The following is a 19,691-nucleotide window of genomic DNA, read 5'->3' as shown; positions in this document are numbered from 1 at the left end:
GCTGAAGCCATGGCTTGTTTGTTTCTGAGATAGTCTCACCACGTGGTCCCGGTTGGCCCAAGACTCAACATGTAGGTCATTCTGGCCTCAGACTGAAAGATTCGGCCACCTCTGTCTCCACTGTGGGGGATTAAAAGCTCACATGCTTCCGCACCCAACTCTAAGCCACACCTGGAAACCATCTCTCCTCATATTAATACATCAGGGCTTGATAAATAAGTTGGTTCATACAGTCTAGTAACAAACACAATCAGGTAATCTTCGACTTGAAACTTTCATTTATTGTCTACAGGACAGTAATTTTGCCCCTTAGCTGGTAATCCCAGGTGGTTATGAACTAAGCAATACACGTTTCTTCCAAGTTACCACCTCTGAAAGCTCAGAAAATTCAATCTGAAGAGTGAGACTTATTATCTCTTGGTGGCAGCTGTCACCCTGAGAATAGGAACAAGGCAAAGAAAATATACAGGACTTTGATTCTTCTACACAGGTATACATAAAGTTAAGTTTATTAATGACTATTTTTGAAGCCAGCCATTTTATCCAATATTTAAATAACAAGCTATTTAGTATTAAAGCAGAAGGTGCTGCCACAATGTGACAGAAATACAGCTCTAGCCATAGAACCTTCACACAATTATACATGAAATGCTAGTTTTATTTAAGCAAGGCACCCCTACTTGTTCTAAAATATGGGATGGCTACCCCACTGGAAAAGCAGAGGAGGAGACTTAAGATTGTTTCCCCCTTATCTAGAGCTGGTTTAATTCAAGTGAAGCGATTAATGTCCTTACCAGTCTGGACTGCTTTGATATGTCACATTACGATTTCAAACCTAATAGCCTTAAGATTTGTCCAAAAAAACGTGAAGGAAGTGAAGTCTAGGTTTCCAAGACACAGACAGGCACCAACGTCAAATGCTTTCAGGTCAAAGGCTTAAGGAGGCAAAGTGATTCTAAAGACAAAACTGCCGAGTGGTCACTTACACTCACTAATCTGTGGTTTGCTATTTTTTAAAAGTTCTATCCCTAAGTAATCAAATGAAAATCAAAATGAAAAAAAGCAAAACTGTTTGACCCAATCAGACTGGCTTAGTAAAGTTCTGAACCTCCTGCTGCTTTGGTGAGTGCTTGGTAAAAATACACCATTAATTTATTCCATGAGCTTTGTGTCAGAGCCCTCAGTCAGAGGCAACAACCAGGAGTAAGGATCTGAGGAGCAGCACTGGGTGGAAAGATCATCTCACGTCTGTAATATGGCCTCTGTGTCAGAAAACTCAACACACAGGCCCGACTTTCTCAACCACTGCTTAGACGAAAATGTACATGTGAGGCTTATTTCAGAGTCCCAGCCGCATCTTTCTCGGTGTAGACACAGCACTGAGACGCACAGATCCTTTCTCCAGCAGCCACTGCCAATCAACTCATCTTTTTATGCCAGAGATGTGCAAACGAGGTGCTTCCTGCTCCATCCTGAAATAGGACACAAGAGTACGTGTTTACTCACAGTGGAACACATGTACTCGTGTCCACACCACTTAAAGTCCAGCCCTCCCCAATTTAGGGCAAATTATCCCACAAATCAATTAATTTAGGTAAGAAAATCTAGTTAGGCATTAGTACACGTACACAGTCTGGAATAAGTCAGAAATGAGCACAAAAATATATTCTGAAGAGAACTGAGGTGATATTACATGTTTAGTGGCCATAACGAATCAGAGCTTTATGTCCAAAAACTGTATTACCTGTGTTTTCAAAACAGCTAAGTTCCTTAAAGAGGCCATCACTACTTTCAGAAAAATGACGGCAATACAATATATTGAAATACAACATGAAAGAAAAAAAGGCACTTTATATTTACATGAGAACGAATATCAAGAAACCTAGTAAAATGTTGCGGGTAAGTTAGCCTAAATATCCCACCATGTACTTCAGACGGAAACTTCTCTTATAGGCAGGTGCAGTGTACATGGCTGTAACCCCAGCGTGTAAGACACTGAGGTAAGAGAATTACAAGTTCAAGGGCAGCTCAGGCTATATGACAGACTCTTTCAAAACGCCATAAAAAAGGACATGAGAAAACTCAAAACAGTGCCAAGTTAATTCTGACTCAGTGACAGCCCATGTTAGCACAGTGCCAACCCTCACCAGAGAAACTTCCTGCAGGAGACAGACTATTACAGGGACCCACAACAGGCCAAAGGCAAAGAATCTACAAGTGTGGGTGACCAGCCTAACTGGTCCCCCCTCTGGCTCAGGGAGCATCTCTTAAGAGGGGTGAGAAAAGGACAAGAGCCAAGGGCTCAGCACCCTGCTGCAAGTGTCCTGTAGACATGGGGGGGACGGCTGCACCAGTGAAGTCTCAGCACAATGGTTGCCTATGCAAGGCCTGCATAATGACAACAGCAGGTGACCAGTCAATGCAGATGGGGAAATTTCACAAGGCTCCACCTCAGATCAAGAACTACAAGCAATCAACTGCTGCTGAAAGGGAGAACCAGTCTTTTCTAGAGATGAGACCTCGGGATATCCAATCCCAGATGCTCAGCCCTAACAAACACAGGCAGCTCTAGAAGGACTCTAAACAGAAGGGGTTGGAGGTGAGAGGGAGACTGTGTGTATGCGCAAGTGTGCGCATGTGCTCAAAACAATTATCAATGAAGTAGCTAGTAATGTGAGAGGAAGGAGGGTGTACTGGCTGGTTTTGTGTGTCAACTTGACACAAGCTGTGGAGTTATAGAAAAAGAAGCCTCCCTTGAGGAAATGCCGCCATGAGATCCAGCTGTAAGGAATTTTCTCAATGAGTGATCAAGGGGGAAGGGCCCCCTGTGGGTGGTACCATTCCTGGGCTGGTAGTCTTGGGTTCTCTAAGAAAACAAGCTGAGCAAGCCAGGGGAAACAAGCCAGTAAGTAACATCCCTCCCTGGCCTCTGCATCAGCTCCTGCTTCCTGACCTTCCAGTCCTAACTTTCTTTGGTGATGAACAGCAATGTGGATAAACCCTTTCCTCCCCAACTCATATCCTGGTCATGATGTTGTGTGCAGGAATAGAAACCCTGTCTAAGGGGAATATGGGAGGAATTACAAGAGGAAGGAAGGGTAGAAAAGATGTAAACATAGTACTCGAGTATGAAACTCAAAAAAAAAAAAAAAAAAAAAAAAACCTTACGGGTGTGTATAGACCTTACAACTGAGGAAATGTACTTAAGTTTTAAAGGAATGAAAAGTTAATGTAAAATACATGTTCTCTGTGTTATGAATACAGCTATTAAAAGTAATTATTCAATTAGTTTACCAGTAGCATGATGTGAGGAATTATGCAAAAATATTCTATACAAAAATAATGCTTAAAGCCACTACAAAATCACATTTCTAAGAAATTTTTTAGTTATGATTCACAACCATTACTTTGATTTTTTTCTGAAAAGAGAACCATAGTGACAAATATGACATTTTGGTTTCTTTAAAAAAAAAAAACAATTATAAGAACATGTTTTGTTTTACTCTCAGGTGTGGGTCATGAGGCTGCTTCAGGCGGCCCACAGCAGCTGACTGTGATTTGCCTCGTGCTCTAGGAGGGCTGTGGTTTTGGGTTCTTTTCAGAGTGTGAATAAATGCTAGAGCCACACAGATGGGCTGTTGGCGGACTGTGGCTGGTCACTGGTCTTTGGGAGGGTTGGCTGCTGTTTGATATTAGTTGTGGTTGAAGAAGAAACAAAAAGACTCAGGGATCGTTCTCTTCTACTCAGTGTTGCGGAGGTGAAAGGGTGGAGAAGAGTGGAAGACAGACGAGCACACAGAGCAGAAAGATCCAGTTACAGAGAATGGTTTCTACCGTGCTACCACTTAGTGAGTTGATTACTAATTACTTAATCACAGCTGTACTTAATTACCTTATCTTCTGGGGTCTGTTCAAGTCTTATTTTCCTTTAGGACATGAATTTAGGAACAGCTCAATATACCTATGTTCTGAATAGTTAAAAAAAAAAAGTTAGTTTTGCAAAGTCTGAAAAACATCAAAGCCCCTTTTAAATCATACTTCAGACAGCCGCACAGATCCTTAACCTTTAATTAAAAAGGAAGCTAAGTGTGATGGCACGCGGCGATACCCCCAGCTGTATCTCCGGCTAGTCGGAGCTCAAGTGGAGCTGACTTGCTCCCCTTCCATTTGAGGCCAGCCCAGACGACAGTATCCATCCCAAAATGACAGTAGTAACTGGGTGTGCTGGTCTACACCTATAGGCCTGGTGCTTAGAAGCCTGAGGAAAGAGAACCCAAAATTTAACATTGGTTTAGGCTACAAAGTGAGACAGCCTCAGACTCGCCAAATAAAAATTAGAGAAAAATATAAATATGCAAAATAATCAGAGACAAATTTGAATCTTTTAGCTTCAAGTTGGTAGTACTAAAAAAATGCAATTCCCAAAAGAAAACTCTAGGCCAATTCCCAAATGCACACACAGCAGCGTGACAGGAATAGTGGGCCAGACTTACGGACATGCGACCGGTCCTTGAGCATGGCAGCAACAGCATCCTCATGGGTATCAAAGTGCACGTCAGCTTCTCCAGTGGCCTTTCCGCTGGAGCTGTACTCCATGGTGATTCTCACAGGCTTCAGTGGGGCAAAGAACTACGAGGCCAAACAAACAAATGAACATGAACTGTGGCTTCCCCTCTTTTCCCTAGCTAGGGAATACAGTGGTACACTGGGTCACGATACTGCAAAAACGGCCTGGGAGATGACTCAGCAAGGACCCCTTAGATGACCTCTGACCTCCATACACACGCCATGTGCACCCTCCTCTTCTCACCACCTCTCCCCCAAAATTCTACACAGTAGTTTTTAAAAGATGTTGCCAAGTGGCAGCAAAACAAAATTCCCAAGCAACCTTGAGAACAATCACTACTCCAGTCTGTCGCTCACGGAGCTGGGCTCAGGTGTATGCCGTGCACTTCCACCTTGCGACAGGACACTGATGTCCCGGAACAAGCAACGGCTGCTGTGTACTGTCAGCCTAGGTCTGTGCCAGAACTAAACGTCAAGGATCAACCCGCCTGATCCTGATTACAAACCTCCACCTTACTGGCTCCATAAACCCGGATGGTTTTTGCTTTCAATTATGATAATGCAAGGGCACATGTTTTTGAAGTGAGAGGGTCTAACTACTCTGCCCTACCTACCCTCAAACTCCCGGGCGCATGCACCAGTCCTGTGTAAATCACAGCTACACAAGATGGGGCAAGCTTCAGCGAGGAGGGAGATGTTAGAGGAGGACATTCCAGAAACAGTTTCCCAACATCCCCGAAATTAATCACGTCCCGCGTTAGACTGCTCAAACCTATGGAGATGACGCTTACTGACACCCACATTTATGATGTCCTGGGCATTGGCTTGGAAAGGCAATCCTCTCATGTGGACAAAATGCAGGGACGGCACAGCTCCAAAGTCAACAGCCTCTGCAAGTTTGTCTGACATCTCCTTAGGCAACTCTGAGGAAGAACAAAGACTCTGTCAAGGACACAAAGTTTCCCGAGCTATTAGCAGATTATAATTGGGTATGACCTTTAAGTCAAAGTCCGCAATTCATCTTGAACCAGAGCACACCGGCTGTATAAAGGCCGAAACCTGAAATTTCTGCCACTTAACAGCTGTCACCAGAACAACCATTAAAAGCACTTAGGACTTCAAACCATTCCCAAATGAAGAACTTACCTCATGTGACCAGACAATAAACGGTCAACTAAATTGCAAAACTGAAGGCACTGTCTCTGTTGTAAGTACTAATATATATCAAATTCAGTGTCAGGAAAGCCTAGAACATCAGATTTGTAAGCATTTCCAAATTCCAAAGATCCCAAAGAAAAAATTAGACCCAGAGCAAACAGAATTCCTTAGTTCATACACCTGTTCTCATCTGAAGCATTTTTCCCACTTTGGCTTGGGCACTGACACTTTACTTTGGTTGTTACATCTGCACTACCTAGCCTTTGCAGCAGTCTACAAAACGACCATGGCAAAGAGAACCATGCCTGCCTGCCTGCCTGCCTGCCTGCCTGCCTGCCTGCCTGCCTGCCTGCCTGCCTGCCGGGATGATCGCTCAGCCTCTAAGAGACCCAGCAGAGGTGGCTGTTCCATTCCCACCTACCTTCTAGCCTCTGAAGTACCATGTGATACACGCACACCACAAATAACAGTAACAAAAACTAATACAGAGGACTCAGGGACGATGGCTCAGTGATTAGCATACACTACTCTAGCTCAGCATGTACTTCTCAGAGCTCGGCTCCCAGCACCCCTTTCGTGTGGCTCACAACTGCTCGTAACTCCAGCTCTAGGGAAGCCATTTGGCCTCCATGGAACTAGCACATTGTGTAAACACACATATGCCAATTAAAACTTTAAACAACAATAATGTAAAAACTAACGAGAGCTGTCAGTGCAGACTGTTCAGTTAGTAAAGGCAGCCACTGCCAGCACTGATGACCTAAGTTCTACTCCTAGGTCCCCTGTTAGGGAACCAACTCTGCAGGCTGTCCTCTGACGTCTACACATGCGCACGACCAACCGGACTTACATAATGCACACAAAATACATACAATTCTTTTTTATTTAGAAACATTAAACCTTTGTGTATATAGATTATTTAACTCAATCCCCCTGTTCTGAACCTCACAATTTCATACGAGCTGGCTACGAAAACAGCTTTATCAAAACCCAAAGGCGCAAGGCAATCTTCTGAAGAGACAGGACATTACCTATCTCTTTTTCACTTTCAAAAGCTGTCATGGGCCGAGCGTCCTCATTAACTTCATGTTCCTCAAACACCACTTCTGGTTCAGTTATATATTTGGTAGTAGGAGAAGACACCATTTTCTTTCCTTTATGAGATCCAACGTGTGTGCGAACTTCATTCCTTCTGCTTGGAAATATCTCTATGTATCTATAACAAAAGGGAAAGGCATAGACAATATAAAGTAACTAACGATAAAGACGGTGTAAGGCAAACTTAATAATTAATTAGGTCTGTGTGACTAGAGGGATGGCTCATCAGTTAAGAGCATTTGTGCTTCTCCAGAGGAACCACTGCTCAGTTCCCAACACCCACATAGGGCAGCTCCCAATCACCTACAACTCCAGCACAAGGGAGTCCAGCACCCTCTACTGGAGTCTCGGAGCACCTGCACACATATATGCATTCACCAGTGCACGCTCGCTCCAGTATTTTTTTTAAAAAAATTAATCAGGTATATATATATTTCCACAGCTTATAAAACATGGACATTCAAAGATGAGGGCAAGAATAAAAATCCATTACATATTACTTTATGAGAATGTTCTTTCAACAGAATAGGGCAACATGCTAATTTTAGTCATTAAGACTTTTGCCCCCTACCACCGCCGCTCTCTAACACCAGCGCTGCCTCTCGCTTGCTGAGCTCCAGCCGAAGGAGAAGGGGATAAGTAAGGAGGTGCCCACACCATGTCTCATACAAAGCAGACTGCCCGCAAATCCACCAGTGGTAAAGCATCCAGGAAGCAACTGGCTACAAAAGCTGCTCGCAAGAGTGCGCCCTCTACTGGAGGGGTGAAGAAACCTCATCTTTACAGGCCTGGTACTGAAGCACTCGGAGAAATCAGATGCTATCAGAAGCCCACTGAACGTCTCTGATTTGCTAGCTCCCCTTTCAGCACCTGGAGCAAGAAACTGCTCAGGACTTCAAAACAGATCTGCGCCCCAGAGTGCAGCTATTGGTGCTTTGCAAGAGGCAAGTGAGGCCTGGCTGCTTGGCCTTTGTGAAGATACCAACCTGTGTGCTATCCATGCCAAATGTGTAACAATTATGCCAAAAGACACCCAGCTAGCACGCTGCATATGTGGGGAACGTGCCTAAGAGTCCACTATGAAGGGAAACATTTCATTCTCAAAAAAAAAAAAAATATTTTCCCTCTTCTTCCTGTTATCAGTAGTTCTGAATGTTAGATATTTTTTCCATGAGGTCAAAGGTACCGAAGTCTATGATTGTGAGTGGAAACATAGGGGACAGAATCAGGGATTGGCAGCTTCTCCACATTCATTTGTGTGTGAATTTTTAATATAAATGCAAGATGTAAAGCGTTAATGCAAGCAAAATGTGTCAGTGAACATATTTCAACAGTTCGACTTTATAACTATTATAAATAGATCTATTAAAATTTTCTGGACAATGTCATCATTTGGGTTTTTTAAAAATAAGTAAATTTCTTATTGATGGCAACTAAATGGTGTTTGTAGCATTTTATCACACAGTAGGTTCCATCTGTTCACTAGAGTTTTCTAACGGAGTTGTCGTACATGCAAGTGCATGTTTTCAATGTTGTCTGTCTTCTGTGCTGTTCCTGTAAGTTTGCTATTAAAATACATTAAACTATTAAAAAAAAAAAGACTTTTGCCCCCAAATATCCCTTATGTGTGTTTTATGTATATGGTATTTTTCATTTATGCAGTTTTTAAATGCTTTTCAAAGAGCTTATTAAAGTTTAATTCTCACAGCACTTACATATCATAACTGTGAGCTCCATGTTTCAAGGGAATAACTTATAAACTAACATCATACCCCAGCTACTTATAAAAGAAAATATGTGTGAACAGACATAGATATTTTATAATAATATTCTTTTTCTTCATGAGAACTAAAGTTAAGTGTGTATACACACACACACACACACACACACACACACACACACACACAGAGTTACTGGAAGTTGGACATGGGAGCCAGGCATGGAAGCTGGGCGTGACGGCACACCCTGTAACCCCGCACTGGAAGGGTGATGGCTCACTCAAAAGTTCAAGGCCAGAGTAGGCTGCACAACAAATTCTATGCTGGCTTGAGCTACAGTGAAAGCCTGTCTCAAAACAGAAATAAAATCTCCCAAGATCTGTTTGCTATTTGTCCTCAAAAGGTTCTTGGACTGGACTTTTAAGCATCTAAACTTGGAACTAAATAATCCTATTCTTTTTTTAAAGTAAGCATGCCCTATGTCTTATATTAATGAAAGCAAACTAATACAGTGTTTGTATTTCCACAACAACCTCAAGGGCTTACAGTTCAGTCTTGCATAGTCAAATCTATACAAAATGCTGAAAGCTACGAAGATCTCCATAACGTAACTAAGTGGCTAATGAGAAATGTTAAAATTATCATAAATACTATGAGGCACATTGACACATAGCCATAATCCCAGGGGTTGGGGGTGGAAAGGAAAAGAACAGAGGTTCAGGCCAGCCTGGGCTAGGCTACAGATGAAGTTGAGGGGGCGGTGAGATGGCCCAGTGGGCAATGGCGCTTGTTGCCAAGCCACTGATGTATGTCTCCTCCACAGAACACACGTGTCAGAAGGAGAGAGCCAGCTCTTCCATGATGTCCAGGCTGTCCAAATTCTACAGACCAGCTCTGGCAAAGTGCTTGCAAATGAACACACAAACACAAGTAAGTAATAAAGTTTTCTTTAAACTAGTGTGAATTCAAGGCCAGCCTGGGCTACAGAGTAAGTGAATATGCTCGAGTTCTGCTCACTGATGACGTACTTCCCCTAGGATGCTCAAAGCCTAGGTTCCATCTGGAAAACCACAGGAAAGACAGACAACTAAGAACACCACTGCTCTGAATGACAGCAGTGGTGACATAATATTCAGGAGGCAAGGGCAGGAGGTTGGCATGTTTGAAGCTAGCCCAGTCTAGTCCATTTAGCAAGGTCCAGGCCAGTCTAGGGGACACAGAAAACTCTAGTGCCAGTGTTTAAGACACTTGCTCTTGCAGGGAGCCAGGGTCAATTCCCAGCACTTACACAGTGGCTGACAACCATGTCTAACCAGATCTAACAAGAAGCACACATGTGGTGCACACACATGCATGCAGACAAACCATTTGTACACATAAAAGAAAAATAAATACATCTTAAAAAAAAAAAAAAAAAGACTTGTACCCAAAAGAACCCAAGGAACTTTGAATCAATTCTTTAAGGGGATCCTGAGGGCTGGAGAGATGGCTCAGCGGTTAAGAGCACTTGACTGCTCTTCCACAGGTCCTGAGTTCAAATCCTACAACCACATGGTGGCTCACAACCATCTGTAATGGGATCTGATGTCCTCTTCTAGTGTGTCTAAAGACAGCTACAGTGTACTCATATGAATAAAATAAATAAATCTTTAAAACACACACACACACACACACACACAACTATCTCATTGCATACACTAATAGAAACAGATCTCCTACCTCATTACTTACTCTCTGACATCATATAACCATGTCAGTGTACAACACAACTAACCTAACTTCTTCAAAAGCAATCATAATTCTAAAAAGAGAGGGATGGAGCTAGGGAGAAAGTTCAGATGGCTAAGTGCTTGCAGTACACGCATAAGGCTGTGGGTTTGACTCTCTAGATCAACGTAAAAGCCAGATGTAGTGAAAGATCTTTAACCTCAGAGTTGGAAGGACGGAGAAGGGAGGAGGCAGTTGGATCCTAAAGGCTTGTTGGCCATCAGTCTAGCTACTCTGCAAGCTCTGGGTTCAGTGAGACACATCTCAAATAAATAGGTGGAGAGAGACAGAGGACAATACAGTGTTAGCTAACCTCTGGCCTCCAGTCTCCACATATGTATACATGAGTGGACAAGCACACCTACAACATGCACACACATGAATACACCACACACAAACATACATAAAACAGAGAGGAACTTTTTAAAAAAAGTGGATGTGGGGCTGGGGATTTAGCTCAGTGGTAGAGCGCTTACCTAGGAAGCGCAAGGCCCTGGGTTCGGTCCCCAGCTCCGAAAAAAAGAACCAAAAAAAAAAAAAAAAAAAAGTGGATGTGCTCTAGATTAATAAAATTAATAATATATCAAAAGTACTGTATAAACTTCTTGGATTCTGATTCACACGAGTCAATTATAAAGATATTTTTGTTACAGATGGAAAAATGTGATTATGGGTAGCTAATAGACAGTAAGTGCTAATCTTGTCAGACATAAAAATACTGTGGTTATGAAAGAAAATTTCTTTAAAAACCATCCTAAAATGATGAGCACAGCTAGACTTGAGTTTTACAGGACTATCTTTCACTTAGAACTCAACATATCAGAGCAATTAATCTGAATGATGAGCATTTAGTGGTTCACTGTGGTACCCGTAGTTTAACACATTTGAGTAACATCACAACAATGGTACAGTGCACTCATCAAAATGACCTCACACCTCTGTTTCACTCACCGGTTACCAATCTCTTCCCTGTGCTTCAGAAGCGCTTGGTTGGCCATTTCTGGTTCTTCAAACTGTACATAGGCTTCCCCTGTTTTTCTTCTCCCTCTATAGTCCATCACAAAAGTGATGTCTACTATGTTCAGTCCTAGGATGCCAAAAAATGCACATATTAGTGCTGCCAACAAGGGCTTTCTTCATCAGACTTAAGCTTACTCTTGCACTAAGACATTTAGATACTATTCACCAACCCTAAAGCTGTACACCTTCACTGACAATCAATCACTATGTAACTAAAACCTCAGTGCTTGTCAGCAGCTGGAGAATGTTACAAACGTATACAAAGTTTTCCTTAGTCTTTTGGGGGGCAAGGGAGACTGGTTATATTTTAGGGGACAGTTTTTAAACAAGCCAAGTTACTCACAGGTATATTTTGTAGCCAGAAGCTAGATAATGTTTCTTCTTCTGAGTTTGGATATCTAGTATCCACATAAACGCCATAAGTGGTGACCGATCTTTAAAATCATCTTCCCCTGGTGCTGAGATTATAGGTGTGCCGCCATACAGTTTGCGTGGTACTGGGATCTAACAGGGCCTTGTGAATGCTAAGCAAGCATTGCACCAACTGAGTACATCCCCAGCCTCTGAGTACATCCCCAGCCTCTGAGTACATCCCCAGCCTCTGGGTACATCCCCAGCCTCTGGGTACATCCCCAGCCTCTGGGTACATCCCCAGCCTCTGGGTACATCCCCAGCCTCTGACTACATCCCCAGCCTCTGGGTACATCCCCAGCCTCTGACTACATCCCCAGCCTCTGACTACATCCCCAGCCCAGACAGTTTTAAGTCAAGTAAGTGATTACTGTCTTGGAGCAATGTGAGCACTATTTTAAGAAAATAGTTTCTTCATAGTTAAACAAATGTGATGAAACTATTCTGAAAGTTGGCATCCCTAGAGATCTGCCTGAAAGACTGCAACACTTCAAAGGTACAAAAGGAAGAATAATGATGGGAAGAGACTAAGTCCAAACACCACGACATCACTGCCACCCACCTGCAAAGAAGTCCACAATGTCCTTTTCATTGCAGCTGTAAGGGAGTCCTCTCAGGCGGACCACACCGTCACTGAGTGCAGGCGTAGGCTTGACCTGTAGGCTCTTCATTAAGGCATCCACATCTTCGTTGTTTATTTCATACACTGCAAAGAAAAACACACACACAAGAGGATAAATACGCTGTTCCTTGAATTTAAACATCAATGGTTCTAATCTTTGTGAACTTCTGTCAAGAATTTAACAAGTAACAATCACTGAATATATACTGAGCTCCAGGCATAAACTATTTAATCCTCCCAACTTTTTAAATGTAGGCAATACTTTTATTCTATAGATTTAAAAACCGAGATTGACCCGGGTAGATGGTTCAGCAGTTCCAAATGTGCTAGAAGCCAAAGGAAAGACTCAACTTCCTAGAGTTGTCCTCTGGTATCTCCATGTGAACCCTACATACATATCATATGTAAACAAACAAACACACACGCACACACACACACACACACACACACACACACACGCACACACGCACACACGCTTCACTTTCACAAGCTATAAAATACTGAAAATTTTGTTTGGAAAATGGAAGAATGAAACCTAATTAAGTAAGCTAAGATCTTTAAGATGTATAACATTTAACTACTACCATTATTAAAGATTCGATCATAACTGCCTTGAAAAGTTTAAAGCCTAAGAACCCAGAAGTCAGGCCCTGAGCTCACACACCTTCCACATACCGCTGCCCCATGTACATCCGGTGCTTTTCCAAGGCCTTCTGTACATCCTGCTCGGACTCCATTTCAATCAAGGCATCGCCCCTCCGTTTGCCATCTCTGTTCAGGAGGAAATGTATTCCATTCTCACTGTTTCGGATTCTGCAGTCTAAAAACGCATGATCAAAGTCATTTAACACAGAAATCAAAGTTTTGTCCCAATTTTACCCATCACAACAATGCAGGAGCCAAAAAATGCCTACCGAATTCTTTAGTTTTCAAGATTACTTTTATTCTATTATTTCCCCTCCCCCATCGTCTCTCAGATTCTGTACAGAAACTCGGGCACTGAAACCATTCTACATTCTAAATGCTAATGACAGTGGCAGACTAAAAATGTTCCAAGTTAAAAAGGATAGTCCCATACACCTTTCCTTCAAGCACTTGGGAAGCAGAGGCAGGCAGATCTCTGAGTTTGAGGCCAGCCTGGTCTACACAGTGAGCTTCAAGACACCCAAGGCTATACAAAGAAAGTATTGGGGGGGAGAGGCACATAAAAAGAAAACCAAGCCAAGCCCAGAAGCTCATTACTTCCCGACCATTAAACAGCAACTGCTGCTTACTCTTCCCGTCTTCCTTTAAAAACAGAGCCAAAAAGTACTTTCTGCAAAAGTAATCGATACAACAATCTACCTTCCCCCTTTATACCAAAGACAACCTTATACTGCCCACTTCTTATGCAAATCCGACACATAATTGGTGAGTGGCTTATAGAAAGTCTGATTCACATGACACCATCATGTTTACAGGTTTAAGAGGAAGGTTTAAAATCACAGTCAGATAGCAGCAATAAAAACTGACCTCAGTGGGAAAGCTCTCACACGTACTAAAGAGAACTCAGTTCAGCGTATGAGTGTATGACATGGACAGCTAGCTACTCTTCCACAGACTCCCTTGGGCAGGTCTGGCCTTTAGTCATGCACATAGTAAAACCGATGTCACACGCTGTAATGTCCGCATTACTTACGTCTTTATACTCTTCGTCTTAAATCTGTAGGTAGTACATATGGCACCCACAGCAGCACATCATATGAAAAGGTAATCGGCCGGAATGGGACCATTCCTCACCTCAGAGCTGCCTCCAACCGAACTGCTTATTTAAAGCACATGGAAGAGATACCTGAGAAAAAGCTGAGGACATCTTCCACAGTGCAGGACCAGGGCAGACCCTGAGCTCGAATGAGGTAAACATCATCCACCTCTTCTCCTAACTTGGATGGGCTCAGTTCGTACTCAGGTAGTGGTGGGAGGTCTTCCAGGTAGGTAGTTTTGGACTCCTTTCAAGAAAGAAGGAATGGAAAGGGCATTCCGTTGGCAACCTATTTAGGAAAACGCTTACCTGTACAAACAGGTGCAGGTGAGATTATTTCAGAGGTGAGAAGCACACTTCTCCACCCTCTGGTTCTGTTTCCTTAGACGAGGTCTCTCCATGTGGCCCAGGCTACCCCAAACGTACCACCATCCTGCCACAGCCCCCAGTGCTGGCTATAGACTAGTTATCCCAGCATGGTTTTGGTTTATATTTATATTTTATGTCCTAAGGCAACATGTAAGTACATTCTGGTGATAGTCCTCCCACTAAAGGTAGTACTACGGAGTAAGCCATACAACGACAAATTATACCGTTTCACTGAAAATTGCCCCAAACACAAAACACATCATCAAACCACCATCTCGAAGCATTATCTGGAACAAGGCAAGAAACAGAACAAGATGTCGTGTTAAAAGTATCAAATATTGTAAATTAAAAAAAAAAAACTATGGGCGAAAAAAAGAAAAGATGGAAGATATAAAAGATACGACATTCCAATTTGATCCGAGGGGAAGTAGTAGCATCTGAAAAATAGCAAACACATTTTTCTAAAATGGACGGTAAAAAAAAAAGCCAAAGGAACACATAGTAGCTGGCTGTTGGGCATTGGGCTCTATGAAGGGATACTTCACTTGGTAGGCAAAGGAAGTTAATAAAAAGACATTGGGACGTGGGTAAATGTCTTGAAAAGACTAATGTAAGAGCAAGTGAATAAGGAAAAAGACAGAAAAGACAACAGCAGAGACAGGCGGCAGGGGGCTCAGACACTGTTACTTTCCCTGTTTCCCCAGAATCCCATAAACATCTCAGGCTTTTACAGAAAAAACAAAGTGCAGCAGAAAGTATTGGGCCGGGATTCAAATCAATTAGCTCAGCTACTGGCAGACAACAGCCATGCAGATGAACCACCCAGATATCACTAATTCAAACAGACTGAATTAAGATAAACACGGCCCGTGGCATTAGGGGTTAGGTAGCCCAAAGTGAACAGACCCTTCCCAGATGCCACATACACCGCAAGAGAAATGTCTCACATACACAGAGGACAAAATATTTGCAATATGAATTCTTACAACGTCTTCCTGAAAAGACGGGGAACGATAATGAAAAAGATCGTGGAGTCACACTGATGCCCCCAAACCCTCACCCACGGACACCCCTGCCCCACACACGTTTTCTCCCAGTTTCCCACGGTCTCCCCAGCAGCTCTCCGCGTCCGCAGAGTCCCGCTGCACCAAAGGTCCTTCTGTCAAGGCGAGTGGACTTGCAGAGGTGACCTTCAGTCAGGTGGACGCCCGAGGACGCGAGAGAGGGGCGCGCGGGGGACGTCCCCAGGCTAGCCCACGCTTCCGTGCGCGCGGGGCTGCGCGTCGGTGGCCGGCCGAGGAGGCCCGAGCCGCCCGGCCTACCGCTCCCACCGCACGCACAGCCGGCCCCGACCTTCCTCGGGCTCCGGTCTCTCAGCTTCACTTCCAGCGGGCATAAGGCTAGGGGGTAGGCGGGGTGGGGGGCGTCGGCGGCCTCCCCAAAACCTACCATGGGCCCGGCGGGAAACAAGGCCTCTACATTCACCCCAGCCACACTTACACTGACCAACCGCCCAGACTCGGAGGGAACAAAACAAGGAGAAGAGCCGGGGCCCGGAGAGCGTCCCTTGTTCCGGTGCCCAATAGGAGGACGGAGCGGGAGGGAGGCGGGGGTGCGGTGCGTGCCGCGGATCCCCGGGCGCGCACGCGAGGCGCTCGCCGACAGAAGGACGCGGGCGCGCGGCCGCCGAGGGTCCCGCGCGCGGAGCCACGTACCTGGCAGTAACCCCGCGCCGGGCCCGCGGCGGCGGCCAGCGATCGCGGAAGCAGCGGGGCGCGCAACGCCGAGTAGGACGCGGCAGCCGCCGCGGCGGCGGAGGGCCGGACAGGGACGGGACCCGCCAGTCTCCCGGCGGCCGCAGGCCCGAGCTGCAGGCCCCGCGTCTGCGAAGCGGCGGCCGCGGCGGCCCCGAGGAGTAGCAGCAGGCGGCGGCGGCCAGAGACGCCGGACGGGAAAGTGCCGGCGGCCGAGTAGAAGGGCAGGCAGGCGGCACCGGTTCGCCGGCAGCTGCTGCAGTTGCAGCCGCAGCCCCGGAGCAACGCCCCTAGCACCCAGCGCGTCCCGGCCATGGGCTCCGGAGGCGGCGCGGGGCCTGGAGATTGCCGCTGTGGCGCGAGCGGAGGGGAAGTGGAATCCAGGGCCGGGGAGGGGGAACCGGGCACATGCGCCGCGCGCACCCGGGGCTGAGACGAGGCTCGGAGGCGGAGGAGAGCGGGCGGCTCCGCCTGGGCTCCGCCCTGGGGGCGGGGCTTCTCTCCCCGTAAGGGTGTGAACGGGGTGACCTGAGAGCCTTCAAAGTGGAAGCCTTCCCAGGCCCTCCTGCTCAGGTTAGAGCTGAGGTCTGCGGGCCGCCCTGAAGATGTTTCCAGAAGGAATGTGATACCTAGCTCCAAAACGTTTTGAGAGGACGCTGAGGGGGGCGTTGATACCGTCAACCTCGAAGTACGTGCAGAAGGCCAACTTTGTTTTGAACGGAAGTACTGACTTTGTATGTGTGTGTAATACATGTGTATATTAGATGTATATTAGATATATATTAGGGATATATTAGATATATTAGATAAAAGAAAGCCTTCCTTAATGAGACAATACTGTCACAAGTGGAGGTGTCGAGATTTGCAAATAAATGAATGAATGGTCGTGCAGTTTTCTCCTGTGGCCAGGACCTGTCAAAGGCAAAAAAAAGATAAAGACAAATGGGAATTCTTAGAGTAAAAATATGAAGGAGAGGCTGATTGATGGTGGCGGGAGTCAGGTAGGGAGAAATCGCTGTGACCGCGGTGTAACTTGGTAACAGGGTAGTCGCCTAGATCACCCCAACCTCCTCGTGGGGGTGAGGAGACCAATAGAAGGCTATCATAGAAAATTTTAACATATTTCAAACTTTTCGAAATTCAATCCTTGTTCAATTTCCAGAAGTAAAGAAATCGCTGCATTTTCTAGTGTTTCATCTTTACCCCAGTGACAGCTCTAAAACTTTTTAAAAAGTTAACACTGTAACAGAAGTCACCCTATGGCATTCCTCTTAACACAATAGGACTTTTTATTATTTTGAATGTATTAATATATGGATGTAGCATTGGATCCCCTAGCATTGGAGTTAGAGACAGCTGTAAGCCATCATGTAGGTGGTGGGAATTGAACCTGGGTCCTCGGAAAAATCAGCAACTGCGCTTGACCAGTAAGCCATCTCTCCTGTCCCAGTACAGACATTTTAGCGCATCAGATCCCATTACAGATGGTTGTGAGCTACCATGTGGTTGCTGGGATTTGAACTTGGGACCTCTGGAAGAGCAGTCAGTGCTTTTTTTTTTTTTTTTTTTTTTTTCCCGGAGCTGGGGACCGGAACCCAGGGCCTTGTGCTTGCTAGGCAAGCTCTCTACCACTGAGCTAAATCCCCAACCCCTGCAGTCAGTGCTCTTAACCACTGAGCCATCTCTCCAGCCCCCACATATACCCCCCCAATACAGACTTTTTAAAGATAACATTCTGACAAGTTACCTTTGAGATATTTAAGATTGTTGTGTTGGGCTGGAGTTTCGGAACACCAGACCTTAAAAATTGTAGCACATGCTTTGAATCTCAGCACTCGGGAGACAGAAGCAGGAGATCTCTGAGTTGAAGGCCAGCCTGGACCACAGGGCAAGTTGTGGGCCAACCAGGGCTGAGCAATACTGTCTCAAAAAAACAAACAAAAATTTTTTTTAAAAACTCCACTATAAATGGCCCTGTTGGGGGGTGGGAGGGTGTGAGTCCACTTTCAGCAAACACTCTTAATCCCTGACACATCTGTCCAGACTATGGAAGTCTTTTTCATACTTGTGATATGATGTCAGAGACCAGAACAAAGCCGAGATGAAGAAATAAAGATGATCCACCACCACCACCACCACGAGGCGAGGCAATCCAGGAAGTACAGGTCAAAACGTTGAGTTCTGTTTGGATTAAATGCAATGCTGTTCGAGTGAAGCTGGGAAGGGCTTAGTTGAGGAGGGCTGAGTAGCCTGGAGCAGCCAGGAAGGCTTGGTGAACGGTGAGTCCCAAGCAAGATGAAAAGGCAGACATCAAAGCTCAGGTACAGAGATAATTGTTAGAGAACACAGCCATCTTATCTACAAAACTCATAAAACACTGTATTCTGGCTCTACTGTAGCAGCCTCTTAAGTGTAGCATGGGCAGGTTGCTGCCTTCCTTGATGCTCTGCTGGTAAAGCTAAAATAGATGATGGAAATGCTAGTTGAGGGAGAAAAAGGAAAAAAACAGCCAAACTGTCCCAGCTCTGCAGAACACGTTAGCATGAGCTGGAGGGCCTGGGGGGAGGGCTAGAGGGGGATAATTGCTCTGGTTGCCAATAAAGGAAGAGTTCATTTTATTGTCCGATCCCTTCCATTCCAGAGAGGTGATCCTGCTTTTCCTCTGATGTGTAATGAAGCTGAGTTCATCTCAAAGGACACCCCCCCCCCATACACAGCCCTGTTTGCATTTGAAAGAAACTAAAAGTCTGGGGCCAACAAGCCTGGGGTGGCAACAGGAAAAGGCTTGAAGTCAAGCACTGTAAAGAAATGGTGCCCATCTGTGCAACCTTGGGTTGAGGTGCTAGCCAACGTCCAAGATTAAAGCAAGTTTATTACATTGAATGGAGCAGGAGACCTTTAAGAATCGAGGCTCCCAGTTATTTCCAGCACAGGACAAAGAAATGCCTTTGTCACCAACACCACCCCCTCCTCTTTTATCTGAGTGAAAACCTCATCCTCGCTCGACCTGTGGGTCTTGACCCCTTTTGGGTGGGTCAAACAACCCTTTCACAAAGGTGACTTAAGAGCATCGGAAAACACAGATAGTTACATCACAATTCGTAACCGTCGCCACATTACGGTTATGAAGTAGCAAGGAAAATAACTTCATGGTTCGGGCCACCACAACACAAGGAGCTATGTATAAGGGTCACAGCCCCGGGAGGGTTAACAACTGCTGTTCTAGAATTGGTTTTGGTTTTTTTAAGACAGGATTTCACTCCTGCTCTCCCAAGTCAGCTTCCCTGCTGCCACCATTGTAGATCAGCATGGCAGTTGTTAGCAGAACCTCTAGCCGAAACATGGAAATCTAGGGTTACAAACTCAGGTCAGTCTCTGCTGCTTGGTGGACGCCTTATGTCAGCTTTGTCCGTGGGCTTATATTCGCTAATGATATATAACAGCCACTCCCAGATTCCTTCTGTGGA

At 45.0% G+C, this 19,691-nt stretch overlaps 1 protein-coding gene and 1 pseudogene across 3 annotated transcripts; one reads left to right on the top strand and one right to left on the bottom strand.

Annotated features, from left to right (window-relative positions):
- Positions 1-260: 260 nt before the first annotated feature.
- Positions 261-16,632, bottom strand: Grsf1 (G-rich RNA sequence binding factor 1). Of its 2 annotated transcripts, none has more exon segments than NM_001100890.1 (10): positions 261-1,472; positions 3,893-3,968; positions 4,494-4,629; positions 5,368-5,489; positions 6,756-6,940; positions 11,259-11,394; positions 12,301-12,444; positions 13,025-13,180; positions 14,192-14,348; positions 16,186-16,557. In NM_001100890.1, coding segments are annotated over 9 exon segments (1,440 nt in total). In that variant the 5' UTR covers positions 16,540-16,557; the 3' UTR covers positions 261-1,472; positions 3,893-3,918.
- Positions 7,481-9,912, top strand: LOC148001258 (histone H3.3-like; annotated as a pseudogene). Its single transcript, XR_015637323.1, has one exon. The product of XR_015637323.1 is annotated as a histone H3.3-like (transcript).
- Positions 16,633-19,691: the final 3,059 nt, after the last annotated feature.

This window comes from Rattus norvegicus, chromosome 14, assembly GCF_021556685.1.
Source record: "Rattus norvegicus strain SHRSP/BbbUtx chromosome 14, alternate assembly SHRSP_T2T, whole genome shotgun sequence".
Taxonomy (NCBI): domain Eukaryota; kingdom Metazoa; phylum Chordata; class Mammalia; order Rodentia; family Muridae; genus Rattus; species Rattus norvegicus.
Note: the sequence above shows the minus strand (reverse complement) of the source record. Positions and strands in the feature narration are given on the sequence as shown.